Here is a 19499-nt window from a genome sequence, read left to right as displayed (position 1 = left end):
AAACATAAAATAACATTTAATCACCCAGAATTATTTAATGGGATATGCAACAATTTTTAGATCCTTAAATACAACAAAAATTCTTACATGAACCTCTTATATTTTCTCCTGATTTCACCCTATTCTCACACTTTAATAATGCTGATATTCCCCGATGCTAGCAATAGGGAAAGATGAAAAAAAAAAAGACACTGGCCTCACACACACACACTTGCACACACACACACACACACATTCACAGTACAGAATGATAATGGAAATAATGCAGATAATCAGTGTAGTCAACCAACTCTACTAATAAGTAATTGTTCTAACTAGTATTACCCAAAAGAAAATGATTAGAGAAGCTCAGAGTTTTATCTTCCAGTGTTAATGGTATTACCTTGACAGATAATTTCATAAATACATATATATATATAGTGCATTGATTTTTGAGATAGGGTTTCTCTGTACAGTCCTGAGTGTCCTGAAACTTGCTCTGTAGACCAGGTTGGCCTCGAACTCAGAAATCAGCCTGCCCTTGCATCCCAAGTACTGAGATTAAAGGCATATGCCTCCACGCCTGGCTCAATTTCTGTTTTAATTGATAATTTCATTGTTATCATTTGGAGCAAACCAGCACACACACTTAACATATATAGAGAATGCAATCATTCTCTGAAAGGTATGTTTCACCAACCATTAAAAAAAAACTGACTTTATGCAAGAAATAGATATTGTGAAATAAGTTATCTGCATTGTGTTCATTATCATTCTGTGTTGTGAATGTTGCAAAAATATTTTTTAAAATATGCAACGGTTTAGACTGGGTTATGCAGAGATAATTGTGGAAAGCTTGTTGAAGAAATATACTTCAATTTAAATGGAAATAAAATTTCAGTCCAATCATGTTACACCCGAATTTTTTAAATAATTAGAAAACTGAGGCCTGTGTGATCTTCCAAGAAATTTTCAAATAACTTTGTTTACACTTTATTTATAATGGACTCATAACCAGCAAGAATATGGATTACCTAAGTGTGACTTTTAAGGTGGCTTTTCTGTCTAGTGAGGAGTCATTTAAATTTAAGGGTCTAGCATTAAAGATCATTGGTGACCGCATGGTTGTGCCCATTCAGTCCAGCATCCAGCTATATCATGTCTGAAGAAGACACAACGTGCTGGGTACTGCTCTGGTTACCAAGGAACTAGCAAGATGAATAATAATCAGAAGGTATCTTGAAGAAGCTTAAAATCTCCAGGGCAGGAGAGATGGAAGAAGATTATGAAATGCAGAGCTCTGTGAGGGTAAAGGACTCGGGGCAGATGAACTGATTGGGTTGTTGTAGGACAATGCCACTAGCATGTGTGTGGCATAGTGCCCTCTCTCTCCCTGCTACAGCTCTCAGTTTTGACTCACCCAGTCTTCCTCCTTGAAGCAACATCCCCTCATTCTTTGAAAGCTGGAACTCTCAGCAAAACGAATCTTCACCATACTCCATGGCGAATTCTCAGTGTACTGACTGTAAGAACTCCGTGATTCCCATCTTTAACCTCACATTCCCCAACCACCCCTTCTATGTCTCAGCTCACTCGATCTACATATCTGATCCCAGGCAGTTTCACCGTCTCTATCTTCACCCTGGGCCCTTACCTCTGAACAACAAAGTTCCATTTCTATCACAACTCCCTATGGCCTCTGGTGACTAAGTCCAGGTCACAGTCCTGTACCTGAGCCTGGCCACAGTGATGTAGCTGCCTTCAGACTCCTGATCACTAACCTTAGCTTAGCCCAGTGTGTTGACTGACAAATTACACTGCAGTTTCCATAGTGATTCACGTTGCTCCCTGCTACCTAACTAAGCCACAGTTTTTCTTTTTTTTTGGTTTTTCGAGACAGGGTTTCTCTGTGTAGGCTTTGCGCCTTTCCTGGAACTCACTTGGTAGCCCAGGCTGGCCTCGAACTCACAGAGATCCGCCTGGCTCTGCCTCCCGAGTGCTGGGATTAAAGGCGTGCGCCACCACCGCCCGGCTAGTTTTTCTTTAAATTGTTTGGATGTCTTTATTTCTTCATACAACACTGAGAAAAACTGAAGGAAGCAGGAGGTGATGTCCACAAACTCCCACTTCCATAGCTATCTGGTTCCGTGAATCAGAGCCTGCGGAGTCTGTGTTCTGTCCTATTTCTGTCCCCTGGCACAGCGTCCCATCCCTCCCTTCCCAAACGCTTTCCTCATTTGCCTCTAGGACGTGATATTTCTTTGGATTCCTTCTGCATCTCCAGCATCTGCGTCCCAGGCTCCGTGACTATTTCCTCTTCAGCTCTCAGTTCTCTGGCTGTTAGCAATTCTGTGTTAGAGGCCACATGCTTTGTTTGCTCTGTCTCTCCCTACTCACTTCCTCTGACATTTCCTAAAGTTCATCTTTAAACAGTACCTGTGCTCTGCTGACACATATGTGGATATTTCTAGAATTCTATATGTTCATGGCAGCTCCCTATGACTACTTGGATATTTACTGGGCAGTTCCAAGTTTACAAACAAGCTTATGGTATTTTGCCTACCCCTAAATATAACCCTCTTTGAGTCTTGTGTCTTCATTTACAGGCATCTCATTCTTTCAGTGTCTCAGATACCTCATATCATGCTATACTCTTCTTTTTCTCACTCTACATTGTGCCGCCGCTTCCTTCTGTAGACATCATTAAACTTGAAGCTGTTGAGCAGCCTCATTGCCTCCATGTATCCCACTTAGATGGCTACAGGAGGCCCCTAACTGGTTTCTGTTCTCTTTTTCTGCAACCCAGCTGTTCTAAACACATTACCCAAGGCAATTCCTATTGTCCCAGCCCTTCCAACCATGCCCGACCTCTCTCACAAAGTCTCTTATGCCTCTGAACCCCTCTCCTTATTCACCCTCCTAATCTACTTACTTAAAGACAGATACACTTCCTTACTGTCTGTTGAGGTCTTTCCTGTGTGGTCCCAATAGGGAGTGCTTGCATTTGTTTTTCTTCTGTCTTATATAGTTATGTATATAAGTATATGAAATAATGAAAGCATTTCAAGAAATAAAAGTAGAAATAGAATCACTAAAGAAAAATCAAACTGAAATAAAACTGGAAATGAAAAATTTAGGATATCAAACAAAAGCTCAGAGGTAAGCCCCACTAGAGAATACAAGCCATGGAAAAGAGAAATGGATAGCTCATATATATCCAGTGTGTATATATGTGTGTGTGTGTGTGTGTGTGTGTGTGTATAAATATATAATATTTAAGACTCTTTCCCCAAATTATAAGGTATAGTCTGGGATGGCATCTGTTGTCTCTTTGAGATGGTGTAACATAATTCCAGGTCCTTCTGGCTTTCACTGTCTCCACTGAAAACTCAGGTGTTATTGTAATTAGTCTGACTTTATATATGACTTGGTCTTTCTCCTATGAAGCTTTTAATGTCCTTTCTTTGTTCTGAACATTTAGTGCCTTGATTATTATGTGTCATGGGGAGTTTCTTCTTTTGTCCTGTCAGTTTGGTGTTCTATGTACTTCTTGTACCTTGATAGGCGTATCTTTCTTTATTTAGCCTGGAGAAATTTTCTTTTATAGTCTTATGAAAAAATATTTTCTGTACTTTTGGCCTGAGTTTCTTCTTATTCCTCTATACCTATTATTTATAGGTTTGGTCTTTTCATAGTGCCCCAGATTTCCTGGTGTTTTATGCCTGGATTTTTTAGATTTAACATCTTCTTAGACTGAGCTATCTATGTCTTCTACTTTGTCTTCAAGATCTGGAATTCTCTTTTCCATGGCTAGTATTCTCTATTGGGGCTTACCTCTGAGCTTTTCTTTGACATCCTAAATTTTTCATTTCCAGTTTTATTTCAGTTTGGGTTTTCTCTAGTGATCCTATTGCTACTTTTATTTCTTGAAATGTTTTCATTATTGCATTCAACTGTTTGTGTTGTTTTCATGGTCTTCCTTAAGGCATTTATTCATATTCTCTTTAAACAATTATATTCATAATTGTTATTCTGAAGTCCTTATCTTGTGCTTCAGCTAAATTACGTTTTGGGGGCTATTATTATAGGATTCTGGAGGAGATGTTCTGTCTTGGCTGTTCATGTTTGTATTTTTGCATTGGGATCTAGGCATCTGATGTAATGATGTTTGAGTTATTTCGTAGTATAGATATCTGATTTTGTCTTTGTTGGGTGGATGTCTTTGTCTCTTCCCTCCTACTTTAAAGTAAGTCTTGAATTTTTATTGGAAAAAAGGATCTCAGAATTTTTCTGAAGCCTGAACCTAAGATATAGTGAAATTTTTTCTATTTCCTTGACTCATTCACACACTTTTCTCTCCTTTACCCAAGTACTTCTCTGTTTATAGGAAAAGAAATGCAGGTAGAGAGATAATTTAACGTAGATTACTATGTATAGTGTTAGATACAAATGATTTATGCATAAGCTGTCATTCCTATATATCTAATACTTTTCTCGTAATTTGTAAAAATCAAGCTGAATTGACACATACTATGAAAACCATGTAATGCTTTTTGCTAAAGATTACTATGGTTATAAAATTAAATATACCCTTTCCTTCCCCATTTACGTAACATAATCTGTTCTACATTCAGATATTAAGGGAGAGTTATTTCTCCTGCCTCCAGCTGTGTTATGGATCAGGACTGCCTTTGCAGGCCCCCAAACATGAAGGTAATAAAAACAAAATGTGGACTTGTTTCTTCTTTGTTTTGATGTGCAGAATGGGCTGTCTCCACTTCACATGGCTGCCCAGGGGGACCACGTGGAATGTGTGAAGCACCTGCTACAGCACAAGGCACCTGTAGATGATGTCACCCTGGACTACCTAACGGCCCTGCATGTTGCTGCACACTGTGGCCACTACCGTGTCACCAAACTCCTTCTGGACAAGAGAGCCAACCCGAATGCGAGAGCCCTGGTAAACCTGGCCCAATCCACATTCACCAAATATAGCCTGAGAAAGCAAAACCACATTGATTAGCCAATGGCACCTACACTAATGCATGGTTATAGATCCACAGTTAATAGCTGCCAAGCTTGTCACCCTTCTGAAAGCTGGCAGCCTACTTCATGCTTTCATTGTTTCCTAAGTGGACGTGAGCATGAGCAGATTTAGGAGAATACCAGATTATTATTTCTGAAACCTGTGGGTTGTAAACAGTATGAAACTCTGGGATGATGAGTGTCTTAAAGTAGAGGCTAGCTTTAAAAAAATAAGAGACAGAAGGTGGTGGTGGTACATTCCTTTAATTCCAGCACTTGGGAGGCATCGACAAGCTGATCTCTAAGTTCGAGGCCAGCCTGGTCTACAGAGCTAGTTCCAGGACAGTCAGGGCTATATAGAGAAACCCTGTCTCAGTGGAAAAAAAGAAATAACAAAGTTAGTTCTAGGTACCTCTAAATACTAGATAGATTTAGTATACAGGTAAGAAAAGTTTGATCTTTATGAATCTCTTGAGGAAAATAAAGGGATTAAAATGGCGAATATATTTGACTCCATGAGAAGGTCTTAGACAGAAGCTGGTGTGAGAGTTCCTTTATGGACTGACTACCTATCCATGGGCTGGGTGATGCTTGGTGTATTACTGCTTTGCAAAGCATTTTAAAGAAAGCATTCCAGGACCCGCTCAAGAGAAACTGTTGGAAGCCATCCCCAGGGCAGCGTTGTGTCTCCCATGATCTAATAATATGGAACAAATCTTTCTTGCTTCACTTATGGCCTAACTAATTAGTACGTTAGGCAGGTACTAATTGATGGCATTTGTTTTCTAATTCTCACTCTAAGAGCACATTGTTTTGTCTTCCTATATGTTTACATGGTTTATGTCAATTAAAATTCCCTTCAAACAGCTTTGAGAATCTATTGTTAAAATGATTAAGTACTGGGCTAGGGTAGTAGCCGAATTTGTAGAATACTTGCCTAGTGTGTATGAAACCCTAGGTTTGATTCCCAGCACCACACAAGTAAGGCATGATGGCACATGCCCATAATCTTAGCATTCATGAGGTGGAGGTAGGCGATCAAAGGTTCAAGTTCATCCTTGGCTACATTGCAAGTTTGAGACCAGCCTGGGATAAATGAGATCACCCTATCTCAAAAGTCAGTCGATCATTTGATCAATAAGCAAAGTAATAAATCAAGCAAATTATTAAATATTGAGCATATTGATTTATTTGAGAAATTTCAGTACAATTCACCTATTACTAATTACTTAGGAAGTGATTATACTAATTTCCTCATAAGATGTTGAAAACACTTTTTATTAGATAGTGATGAATAAGCTTATAAACTATGACAAGTGATTAGTTGCATGTATTTTAATGCCACATATACATGTTGCTTATCTCCAGCTTATGACATAGTTTATGATCAGGGGACATGACTCAACAAATTATGTTCATCACTCCACTGTAAAGAATACAAAGTCACCAGCTTATGTGAGACCGTATGCTTTCCTGAGAACTGGTAACATACAAAATTATCACATGACACTCAGTTCCCACTGGGACATTTAAAACTGTTAATTGGCAAGGTATGTATCCTGTAAAAGATCAATTGTTCAAATAAAAAGGCAACAGGTATATATAATACATAACAATTTAGCAGAGGCTAGGTAAATTTTTATGTGATTTCTCAATTCCTTAATAGTAACCTAGTTTACCAAATTGCAAGTACTTTCCAGAAGCTCCACTTAACTTTAGCTTTTAGAGGTGTTGTCAGCAGCCATCCCAGAAATTTACCGTATCTTTCTTGAAAATATTCAGGAATGTAATCATTTCCACATAAAATAAAATATATCTGGGAACTTAATTGTTTCTTTGTAAAATCAAATGTATCTGATTGGTATACATGTTATAATATAAAACTTAACTTTTCTTATAAAGATTGTCAGCATAATGATTTCTGCTAATTTGAAACTCTCCCTAAGAAAATAATAGCAAAGCTGAAACACTTTTTATAAAGCCATCATATTGCTAGCTTTTTGAAAGGAGATGAACAATTCTTATGCTCTGAGAAACTGGCCCTCCATCATCAAAATATACTTCTATTCACTCCATCTTTTTCTCCATCACCTGACCCGTCAAGACAGCCTATTTCTCTAAAACATAATTGCCCTCTACCTTTTCTCCTACGAAAAGTAGGCTTACATACTTTTCTCTGTTTTTGTCTTCTCTGTATGCACTCAGAATGACAGAAGTAAAATTCAGTTCCCGTACACACACACACACCCCACCACTTCTCTTCCCAAATTTCCACCTCTGTAGGGCTTGAAGAGACGGTGACATTATGTGACGATACAACACTATCGCCTGTGATGTGCCAGCATGGAGTTGCGTGAGAATTGTTTCTGCATGTTTTCAACTAACTCGATTGTCTTTTGCACAGAATGGTTTTACTCCACTGCACATTGCCTGCAAGAAAAACCGCATCAAAGTCATGGAACTGCTGGTGAAATATGGGGCTTCAATCCAAGCTATAACAGAGGTAGAAAAGTGTTTCAGCTTCTCACCAAACATTTCCTCTCTGATGCCTTCCTCTTCCTCTCACCCATCCTCTGTCCTCTTCACTCGTCTTATTTATCTGAAGAAGCCCCAAAGCCCCCAGTGCAGAGGAGTAAAACTGCTGTTGCTTTGTTCCGCAGTCTGGCCTCACACCAATACATGTGGCTGCCTTCATGGGCCACTTGAACATTGTCCTCCTTCTGCTGCAGAACGGAGCCTCTCCAGATGTCACTAACATTGTGAGTATGGCTTGGGTCAGAATAACCACAGGGAGAAAGAGTGAGAGAGTCAAGAGTGGGTGTGTGTGGGCGTGTGCGTGTGTCATCAGAGCTCAGAGAAGGGCCTCTGAAGCAGCATTTTTGTAAAATAATATTTGGAACTTTCCTGAATGCAGAATCCATGTGGCAGAAAACAAATGGAAGCTGGGGATTGACCTGGCTTAGGCTTCCTTGTGCAGATGGATTAAACATTCATCTAATGCGTGTAGTAAAACAGAATATGTTTTTAAAAGTCCCCTGAGGCTGAGTGTGGTCAGACTCATCTGCAGTCTCTAGCTGTTGGGAAGCCTAGGCAGGTGACTGACTTATGAGTCTGAGCCAGCTTTGACAGTGTGCTTCAAACAAACACACGGCTCTGAAAGTGAATGACCGATGGGCTGTACATCAGTCTTCAGGGCTCACTCTAGTTTGCTTGAATGCATTGTATTCCAGGTAATTTCCATTAAAATAAGCTCCATAATCAATCTTGGCAAAGACAAGCCAGATATAGGCTTCAGTGAGGATAATTGTTTTTGATATCACAGTATCCTTTATTCTACATTGCATTTGATATTTCCTACTGAGTTTTAACTTCCATTTTATTCATATATGCAGTGGAGGTTCCTCATGCCTGATATAGTTATCAACAGTATTATGCAATGAATGCTGGTCCCTGGGCCCCTTTCTTTCTGCTAATAAGTACTGAGTCTTCCAGAATTCTGTCTGGTCTAAATTAGGATTTTTTACTTGATATACTTTTTCTCTCACTGTCTTGTACCACCCTTTAAAATCTCTCTCTGGTCACTGTTTCATTGCAAATAATCTGATACAAATTTTCCCCCAGGGAAAGAGAACCCACTGTATGTGTTTATTCAGATAAAAGACACTCCCAGGACTACAAGAGAATTAAATTTTTAAAAAGCACATGCAACAAAATAATTCTCCCTACGTGAATATTAGCAGTCATTATTAAAGTGATCATACTTGTAGCTGTTGACTGCAGCATGTGCTAATTTGGGCATAACTCTCCCTATTTAAGTTGTGAAACAGAATGCCCAGGTTTTCTCTTACCTGTGCTCTTTCCCACATTCTCATTTTTCTGTACTTTATGTAGTTTTTGAAGGCCCTGGTGCTTGGACAGAGTCCAGTGGAGAACCCAATTTACTTAATATACTTTTTATATTATTCAAAAGTGAGAGCATAAAACCATTAAAGAATTTCAGGTTTGTATTTATATTTCCTTAATCATAGCATATTGGCCCTAATATAACATTACATGGCAATTCTTAATCACCAAGTACAGGAGTCATTTCCTAATGTGCCAACTTGAGTTTAACATTTTTGAATGCTTGAAGAATTCATGGGGCTGGAGAGACGGCTCAGTCATTAAAGTACTTGCTGTGAAGGTATGAGGACCCGAGTTTCATCCCTGTCACTCAACATAAAGTCCTGTGTTTCTGCAACTCCAGTGCTCCCTTTGGAAATAGGTAGGAGGACCCCTGGGTTTATGACCAGCTAGTCTAGCCAAACTGATGGGACTCAGGTTTACTGAGAGACCTTGCCTCAAACAAATAGGTGGAGAGCAATTGAGGAAGTCATCTGAATCCCTGACTTACACACACACACATACACACACAGAAAAAAAAGAAAACAATTCATCTTTTTGCTTCTTATTAATCTTTTGCTTTCAATAACTCTTATCAAAAGATTAACAGACAGATCAGTAGTGGGAAATACTTTACTCAATATCAAATTATCCCTTTTAAACAATATATTACATGGATTTGTCATTTCCTACAATTTTTAAATTTTTATTTCATTTTGTTTTGTCTCAACAAACCAAAAAAAAATTGAAGCTGAATATTCTTGTACACAGGGCAGTAACTTTCAAAAAAAGCACTCCTGTGTGTTGACCTACTTTTGCCGTTTGTTTTCATTCTGTTTTCCTCTATTTTCCCATTTTCCTTATTTGCATTCCAATACCTACAGGAATCACAGAAGCAACAGTAATATGTTAAAATATATCATCATATTCCCCAATGATGTGTGTAATTGTACTAAATGGGGAGCTTGGCTGAAATTTCTTTTTTTGTTTCTTTTTTGGTTTTTCAAGACAGGATTTCTCTGTGTTGCCCTGGCTGTCCTAGAACTTACTCTGTAGACCAGGCTAGCCTTAAACTCAGAGATCTACCTGCCTCTGCCCTCTGAGTGCTGGGATTAAAGGTCTGCCCCACCACCATACCTAGCTGAAGTTTCCTTTAGTGGACATTTTTGAAAATTCTTCAAAAAATAATCCACAACCAATCACTTCAGTGACCAATTCCAAATAGTTTGTTGATTCTTAACTGTTGTGTGGTCTCCTCAGGAACATGGTGAGAGTTAGACTGCACGTAGGTTTCTAGTATTCCCATCCTTTCAGGCTTCGAAAGAACCTTAGATTTGGTGATGGCTGTGTTGATCTTTAGCTCCAACATGGCAGTTGTCCTAAATTTACTCATTGGTTTCATCTGCTTGTCCTTTACATTGTTTTCCTTCAGCCCTCTCCAAACAAGCACTTGAAAGCTCCAGTCAACCAATCCTTCTCAATAGGATCCCTGGATATTTTTTTGTTTGTTTGTTCATTTTATTTTTAAAAGCTATATCCTTCAGATAAGAGACAGTGTAGATTTACTGGTCAAGATGCAAAATTCCCTATTCAATTTTAATTCCAGATAAACACTGAATTCCTTTGAATGTAAGTAGATGTCATGCAACGGTTGAAACATGATAAAATAAGTACTTGATTGTCTGGAATTAAAATTGAAACAGACACTTGAACTTTTTATTTGCTAAATCCGGCAACCCTACATTTAGAGTAATATAACTTTCTCTAGCAGTGTGGTGCCTGTGAACTTGTGTGTTCTCAAGATATTAGGACATTGCTACTGGGTCCAGAACTTGGGATTTAATTACGAAGCTGTGTGGACATGGACTGCCTGCTTGCTGTGACAGTGCCAGTCATGTCCTGACCCCAATGCACCCACCCTTGGCACCTCTGTGTGTTGCTGACATCGTGTTGCATTCTGAATGCAATTCTGTCTTTTGTGCTTTGATGCTTTCCAACTAGATGCAACCCAAGTGGGAGTCCATGTAGCTGTCTGCTGAGCCAGTTTTAAAGCTGTGAAAGAGGGGCATGACTTGGTACTTGCTTTGTACATGAACATGCGCATTCTCCTACCGGTTTTGTTTTGTCTGAAAATCTACACCAAGCGTAAGATGCACCAAGAACTCAGACATTTGCAGACACATTTTTTTTTCCCAGACAACTTCCTTTCCCAGAAAACTTATACATGGACTTTAGCTGGTGACCTGTGTTCTATAATACACCTCTACCATATTCATTGATAACTGTGAGAATAGAACATCGAGCACTCAAGGGCTCTTGACAGTACAACACGGGTCATTGAGAAATTCTATCTTCTTATAACCAATTAGCAGATTAATAGTTAAGTTCCCACTTTATGTTATGTTTAAATGTTTTACCAGTCTCTAAAGTTAAATTGTTTAAATAAGGATATCAGGCTATGCCTAACAATCAGGAAACAGAAGATCCCAAATAAGGCAATATGCAATATTTGCTGAGTTTCTTTTCCTTATACTTCTGCATAAACAATAGGAATGTAAATATAAAAAGGTAACCACAGTTTATAGTAAATGTCAATTACCCCAGAGTCACTAAATGAGACTTAAACAAGAAAATCCTTATAAAGTAGGGTGATCAGGTGTGAGTATAAAAATCAACTGTTCTTGTAATAGGAAGCTCAGGCTTTAGAGTAAGTATATATATATATATATATATATATGCTTTATATATGTGTATATATATATACATGCTTAATATATGCTTTATATATACATGTTTAATATGTATGCTTAATCTAAAGCCTGATATACACACACACACATATATATACATATATATGTATATATAGATGTATGTCGTCACTGCAAATGTGTAGACACCAGAGGATAACAATATAGATAAAAAATAAAGGTTTTTTAAATATTAAAACTAGTATAGAAATAGTTCTATATTTTGAAAACTTACTAATAAAGTGTGGCTTAAAAATAAGCATGTAAATTCAACATTACATAGAAATTCCTAGGGGTATCTTTGACTTAATTGCTAAAAAGAATTATCTTGCCTTTATTTCTACAAAAAATTACTGAAATAGCTAACCTTAGAAATGAAATTTTGAGTTTTTCTCCTTCCTGTAATCATAACATGCCAGTCTCATTTATTTAGAGACATGTGGACTACAGAAGAAAAAAGGATAAAATCATGGTTGCCCAAAGAGGAAAAAAAACCTCACCATACATCTGGGGACTTAAAGACAAACTTGACTAATGTCATTCTATAAAACACATTTCATATACATTTGCTTTACAAAGTCAAAATTCGTCATCAGAAAACTAAGGCCACTAGAGGACAAGTTAGCTGCCAGTGAGAAGAGACTATTCAAGTCAACATCTAGGTCAGTGCTTTCTAGTCACATCGCTTGGCACACATTTCTCATAACTCCCAAAGCGATGGATGTCATCATGGTGAGAAAAGGGAACTGTGAGCAAAGAATCCCACTAATTTCATGTTAAATCTTTTAAGAATATTTTATGCAAGGAATCAGAAGATGTTGTTCACAGGAGTTTTCCAGAAGCATCCCTTCCCAACATAGGCATGTTTGAAGTCAATCTGGTTCCTGTGGGATGCGCCCGCCTGCTTGGTTATTGTCAGCTTACCCTTCAGAACAGTTGCGCTCAGTCAGACTTGTTTCATTCTAATACTGTGTTCTAACTACGGGATTATTGGAATGACAAACTCCCTGCCCCCTTCGGTGATAACAGGTTTCCCTATGAGAGTAATCTTTGTCTCTAACCATTTTCTTCATGGTCTCCTGATTAGCATGTCAGACCTTAGTATGGCGTAGGCAGCCGAGGACTGACAAGATGCCCATGCAGCAAAGGAAACTGTTAACAGCTACTTCACTAAACTGTTAACAGCAACTATACTACCTCTCAGTAGCCTTCTGCATCACCATCTCTAATTAAATACAGTCTTTAAAATAAGCAGTATCTCGTAGAAAAATTAGTTTTCTTCTATGAGTAGTTATGGTCAAATTTCACAACAAATAGACAAATCAGACATAAGATTTTGTCCAGAAGTGAGGTTTGCAATTTGAAAAGAAGTTATTTATGTATGGTGTAAGTGATGTGATTTATTTTTTGCAATGTGTCAACTTGACCTTTGACATCTGGAGTTTCTCATTGAACGGGATGGATGACAGATTTTAGGTTTGTAGGATGAAAGATCACATCTTCACCCAACTCCATGTAAGTTACACAAGATTGATCATGAAGCTAAACCATAGGGTGTCCTGGACGTTTGGGTAAGTTCACTGGTTTGTCATTAATGGAAAAACATTTACAAACGTTTGTCCTTCTAAAGATAGAGAAGATGCAAAACTACGTTTTTCTAAACTGAACAATTATGCCTTCTCATAGATCACTTATACACTTGGATATCTTGCTGAATTTCACCAAAAGGACACCGTTGTTCTTTGCTATCCAGAGCAGTGGGTTTATTTATGACTGGGCAATCTTTGTTTTCTGGCAGCGTGGTGAAACAGCACTTCACATGGCAGCCCGGGCTGGGCAGGTGGAAGTGGTCCGATGTCTCCTGAGGAATGGTGCTCTTGTGGATGCCAGAGCCAGGGTAGGTGCTAGCTCTCCAGCATTCTCCTATTGTAGTACACACACCCCCTTTATAAGATGAGGTGTCTTCTTTAGTTCCTTGATTTTGAAATTCCACAGTGTACCTATCAATCAACTTTTCATTAATGTGATAAATACTTGAGAAAATAACTTAAAGGAAGGAAAGAATTATTTGGACTTGCTGGTCCAGGGGTCTCAGAACATGATTGGATGGCTCTGTGTTTCTGGGTTTGATGTGAGGCTAAATAGCACAACAGAGCTAAGCTACACACTTCACAGTGGCTGGGAAGCAAAGAGGGTGTGTGCCTTTGCTGGTGTACTTCATCCCAGGACCCCAGTCACTTGGATGGTGATGGTCACAATTAGGGAAGATTTACTCCCCATCCCTTAATTAGTCATCTCTGGAAATGCCCTCACAAACACTCAGAAGTGTGCTCAACCAGTCTCCTAGGTGTTTCTCAATCTGTCAAGTTGATAGCCAGTAGGCGTTACCATAGGATATTAAACTGATAGCATCAGATCAATAATGCTTTAGAATAAAGAAATGCTATATAAGTGTATGCAATGAAAATACACTGAAGTTATAGGAACATTTGAGTGGAGTGTAGCTATATTTAATAAATTTAACATACAAGAAATACAGAATTGACTTTAATTTTATCAGTCTTTAATCCTGAAAACCACTTTCACATTTATCTGTTCTCTAAATTTATAGTCTTGCCTGAACTATATGGCGCTATACATACTAAACGTCATTTCTTACTACCAGAACCAATCAGATTTGCATACTGACTCTTTCCAAGTTACCTAAAAACAAAATGTCTTTAAAGTTCTAATGCTTTCCCTTTCCCTGTTTGATTTCCCCTTTTTTTGCTATGATGTCTACTTTCTCTCTATGCTGGTGTATATATATTTGAATATTCTGCATATTTATTATCCCAGAATAATAGGCACTGGAGGACACCTGATGACACTCCTGTTTCCAGGCAATTCTAACTCCCTCACAGGTTGATTTTTTCCTTCCTGTTTTAAAGAATTTAATCCCCTTCCCTTTGTGTAGCAATCTTTCTTCCCTAAATGTAGCCAAGCTTCCTTGCCCTGCTGTATGTTCTATTTCCCTTTCCATATTATTCCATGAACTTTTGCAGTCACATCATTGGGATTCTCAGGGACCACTTAGACATGCTCTCTCTTCCTCCATTAGAACTCACTTCATCTTGAACCATGCCATATGACCTCATGAGGAAAATGACTCTCTTGGAGTCAAAACATGAGTGGTCAAGATTGTAAACGATCCAATGCAGGCGACTCTACCTCTACATCTTTATCCTTGAAGTATGAGATTTAGACTCAGAAACTCCCAATCTTCTTCAGGCTTTCATTGTATTCTCTGGCCCGGTGGAGTTATCAGGCACATTTTTATGATGATTTCCACAGTCATGGGGAATCAGCAGAACACAGGCAGCTTTGATATGGCTTTTGTTTTAGATCTCACCTGCTTTTCTATCCTTCTCATAAGTAGTGCAGTTTATATCTTTAAGAATCACCATTGGGAGCTGGGTGGTGGCAGTATACACCTTTAATCCCAACACTCAGGAGGCAGAAGCAGATGGATCTCTGTAAGTTCAAGAGCAGCCTGGTCTACAGAGTGCGTTCTAGGATAGCCAGAGCTGTTACACAGAGAAACTCTGTCTTGGAGAAAAAAATCACCATTAGGTCTGGAGGAATGGCTCAGTGGTTGAGAACTCTGGTTGCTCTTGCAGAGGACCTGAGTTCAATTCCCAGCACCCACATGGCGACTTACAATCCTCTGTAACTCCAGTTCTTCTTCTGACTTCCATAGGCATGTGATGTATATACATACTACACATACATACATGCATACAAAGCATTTATACATGTAAAATAAATAAATCTTAAAAAATCATAGATTAGATTATGTTTTTATATATTTAGAGTTTTGTTTATTCAACTGTATTCTATGACATGACTTTTCTTATTTTCATTTAATGGTGCCTAGATAATCAGTATTTATGAAGTAGTTCTAAGCCAGGCAAAGGTGGCATATGCCTTTTATACCAGCACTCGGATGGCAGAGGCAGGTGGGTCTCTAAGTTCGAGGCCAGTCTGGTCTACAGAGCAAGTGAGTTCCAGGACAACCAGGGATACACAGAAAATCCCTGTCTCGAAAACCCAAAGCCAAAAAAAGAAAAGAAATAGTTCTATTGAGGGTGTGAGGAGCAGCTAGGTGGTAACGTTCTTTTCCTAGCATGCTCCAAGCCCTGGGCTCAAACTCCAGCACTGAAAGAAACAGTTCCATGGTCAACCCATCCATATTGAGTGTCACATACTTCTTTAATTGTACTAGAAACTGTGATAATATTTCAGGTAAACATTTTATAATGCACATTTAATAATAAGATTTTTCCATTTATTTAAAAATAAATCTGTTAATATTATTAATTAAATTTCTATCAAACTGAATTTTTTATGTTTTGAAACAGTATTTAATCATTTCTTTATCTCTCGGTAGTTTTTGTACGTTGATTTGATCCACTCTTATTGTCCCTGTGTTCTAGTTTGTTGTCTGTTGCTGTGATAAACACCATGACTAAAATCTTGGAGAGAAAAGAGTTTATTTCATCTTATATTGTCAGGTCATAGTCCATCCTTGAGGGAAAAAGTCAGGACAGGAACTCAAGAAAGGAACCTCGAGGCAGGAACTGAAGCAGAGAAACACTGCTCCTGGCACACTCTGATATGTGCTCAGCTGACTTTCTTATCCACACGGGACCATTGCCCAGGGGCCGCACAGCTCACAGTGCTCTGGGCCCTCCCTCATCAGTCAACAGTCTAGAAAATACTGCATAGACATGCCCATAAGCCCATCTGATGCAGGCAGTCCCCCACGAGAGACTCCCTTAGATAACTCTGGGCTGTGTGAAGCTGACCGCTGAAGCTAACTAGCTAAGAGATGGACACTTTTGGATGCTGTCTGGAACACTTTATGTGTGTGCTGATGGGGGCCTCTTTCCTTTGGAATGCTGTGGTGTCACTCACCTTTATGTATTTACCACGGAGGCTCCATCATTGTGTTTCCTCCTCTGCAGTCACATTTACTCCTCTTCATAAAGCAACATCTATTTCTTTGTATTTTTTCAATTTAAGTTTCACGTGCTATTATTTCTTTTTCTTTTCGGCTCTATCATTTATAATCCCAGATGCACTTGAAATCCCTCAGCCTGATATTCCTCTGTGAGGAACAAGGACCGTTCCTTGCAGAGCAGTGCTCTCCAAATACGGCCTGTGTTACAGCCACCTGGGTACCCTGTCCATTGCAGGCTGGGACACTGTTCTGCATTTCTGGCAAGTGCCCAGGCAGTGCCAATGACGCCTATCCCGGGATATTTATAGCAACTCTGAACCAGGACTTTCTTTTCATGCCATGTTTTCAGGTGCATTTGGGCCAGGAAGTTTTGGCTTTTGTTTAATTGAATCCTTTAGTGTTTTCCTGGAACTTTGTGATTTCATTAACAATTGTTTGATGCTACATAATTCATAAAACATTTTGGCACAGGTTATTTTATGTGCAGGGAAGCTTGTGTTAAAGGAAGGTTTCGGGTCCTAAAATCAAGATTTCACTCATGAACTGTAGTCATAGAATTAGAGTAGACAGGATACCTTTCATAACCCTGAGATTTTTCTCCTAATTGGCTGTGCTTGGAGACAGTAATTCCTCCCCAATAAAGTCCACTGACTGGGATGTGGCTTTCTGGAGGAAATCAGTGAACTGTTATCTATCGAAGGCTCTCATTTTTAGGTGGAAAGCTAGCCCTGTTTGCTAGCTCCCCTTCTACCCACCCCCCACCCCATTTGTCCATTGTCTTCTGTGGATTTAAGTTAGAAGCCTACCAAGGTCTGTCCTCTGGAATCCCTTTGGTTTAGAGGCTTGCTCCATTGGCACAGTTGTGAGCCTGGCCTTTGCTTTTAGGTTTGAGCAACGGCAGGATCCTTAAGCTTAAGCTAAGTTGAAACTTAACTCCTAAAATTTTGCTCAGCTGCCCCCAGACATTGTTTGGGGGGACATTGGTAGCAGGAATCGCATCAAAATTTTAAACTTTGGCCCAGCTGCTGTTCTTTCTGTCTTTTTGTAAAAAGTTGGGGTTCGGGCCGGGCGGTGGTGGCGCACGCCTTTAATCCCAGCACTCGGGAGGCAGAGCCAGGCGGATCTCTGTGAGTTCGAGGCCAGCCTGGACTACCAAGTGAGTTCCAGGAAAGGCGCAAAGCTACACAGAGAAACCCTGTCTCGAAAAACCAAAAAAAAAAAAAAAAAAAAAAAAAAAAAAAAAAAAAGTTGGGGTTCAACAAGTCTCTCTAAGTTTGGTTACCTAGGAGTAAAATAAACAGTAGGCTTCCATAGTGAAGCAGAGACCACCTGCTTCCTGCCTGGGCTATGGCCCAGTCACTTGTGCTTCGTGGGAAGGCCTTGTATTGGAAAGGGCCAGGGAACCGGAACTCCTCCATAATTTTACCCATTCTCATGAGGCTTTTCCACTTTCCCAATTTCTTTGCCTTGATTTTGTTAACTTTATCCTGGGGTAGCACATACAAGTTTTGCAGTTCAACAAAGAAATCAATGCCCAAGCCTGAAAACACCTTATATGCCTGCTTAAACATTGAAGGGTTTTCATAATAGCAAAATTATATTATTTCCTTTTCCACTTTCAGATGGAAATATATCAAAATATTTTTTAAAGTCGGCTAAACATCATTATCTTTTATTTAAACAAACAAACAAGTTGAACCAACAAATTCCTTACCGCTCTGCGGTCTGAGCACTAGGGAACTATAGTCAAGCATTTAACCAGTAACTGCTGGTTATTAGCCAGTATCACTAACCCAGTAACTACAGCCAGTTAGAGATTGTTCGCTGACTAGAGCTCCAAAGGTCACCGTTCCCCCAGCTTCTCCCCACTCTCTAAAGTCCACAGTTTCCCCATACACATAAAATAAAACCAATAATCTAAAAAAATAGTTTTTGAATCTGCGTTTGAGTGTATTGCTTTCTGTACCCACCTCAGTTGGGCTCTGCTGGCGGAGGTCTGAAGGAGCACCCAGCTGCAGACAGTACTGAGGCTCTTCTCAGGTCTTGAGTTGATGCTGACTGCTGTTCACCATTTACTCTTGTTCTGCTCATCCCTGCTCACCTTGTCCTGACTGTTTACTTCTTGGCCATCTTACTGTGTTTACCTTTCGTGTCTGTCTTAATGACCTTGAACAGTCTGTGAGACCTCATTACATTCTTGTTCACTTCATCTAGAAAAATTATGGAATAATACATTTTATGCTTTCTTTTGGTGTCTACAAATCATATGTGCATCATGCATGAAAGAAATTTATAAGTTGCAGATTTTTATAGAACTTGAATTCCATTGGTAAAATAATTACATTGCTATAACTTATTAATTTCTTCCTTCTTTGAAATTTGTGTGATGCTATTTCATCTCTTCCTATAGTTTAAAAAAATAATGTTAAAGTGTTATATTTAGTTAGACAGAACTATTATATGTTTTCTCCTTCCATTCTTATCCCTGGCAGCTCTCCCAGCTATTCCTGTTGCTTTTATGATGACTTACCCTGGGGAAGATTATAAAGATACACCCCTTTGTATTCCTAAGGGTATACTCAATTTTATTTTTATAAGAGACTGTGGTTTTCCTTAGTTCTTTTAACCCTGAGAACATTATTCGTGACTGCACGTTGGAGTCAGGTGGTCTTATGAGCCCTGCTGAATATGTTCTTCCTGGCCCTTCTTCTCAGTGCTATCCTCTCTGGTTTTAGAGCAAAGACACTTGGCAGAGAGTTCGTTCCATTTTCGTTTTGCCAGAGTTCTATTTCATCTTTGACGTCCTAGATATGCATCGCAGACCCATCTGCAAGCGCTTCCTAGAACAGCCTCTCTTGAAATCA

General features: G+C 39.0%; 1 protein-coding gene across 50 annotated transcripts in view; it reads left to right on the top strand.

Moving 5' to 3' along the window:
* Window positions 1-19499, top strand: part of Ank2 (ankyrin 2) — a 596871-nt gene that overhangs the window by 478314 nt on the left and 99058 nt on the right. For 47 of the 50 annotated variants that reach the window (XM_052731611.1, XM_052731615.1, XM_052731610.1 and 44 more), the window contains 4 exons: window positions 4742-4939; window positions 7409-7507; window positions 7665-7763; window positions 13432-13530. In XM_052731611.1, coding sequence (XP_052587571.1) covers window positions 4742-4939; window positions 7409-7507; window positions 7665-7763; window positions 13432-13530 — 495 coding nt within the window. The remainder of the gene's footprint in view (window positions 1-4741; window positions 4940-7408; window positions 7508-7664; window positions 7764-13431; window positions 13531-19499) is intronic. The other 3 variants (XM_052731652.1, XM_052731622.1, XM_052731648.1) reach the window with 1 other exon arrangement.

The sequence above is a fragment of the Peromyscus californicus genome, unplaced genomic scaffold (assembly GCF_007827085.1).
Source record: "Peromyscus californicus insignis strain IS unplaced genomic scaffold, ASM782708v3 Scaffold_9__1_contigs__length_137607984, whole genome shotgun sequence".
Classification (NCBI taxonomy): domain Eukaryota; kingdom Metazoa; phylum Chordata; class Mammalia; order Rodentia; family Cricetidae; genus Peromyscus; species Peromyscus californicus.
Note: the sequence above shows the minus strand (reverse complement) of the source record. Positions and strands in the feature narration are given on the sequence as shown.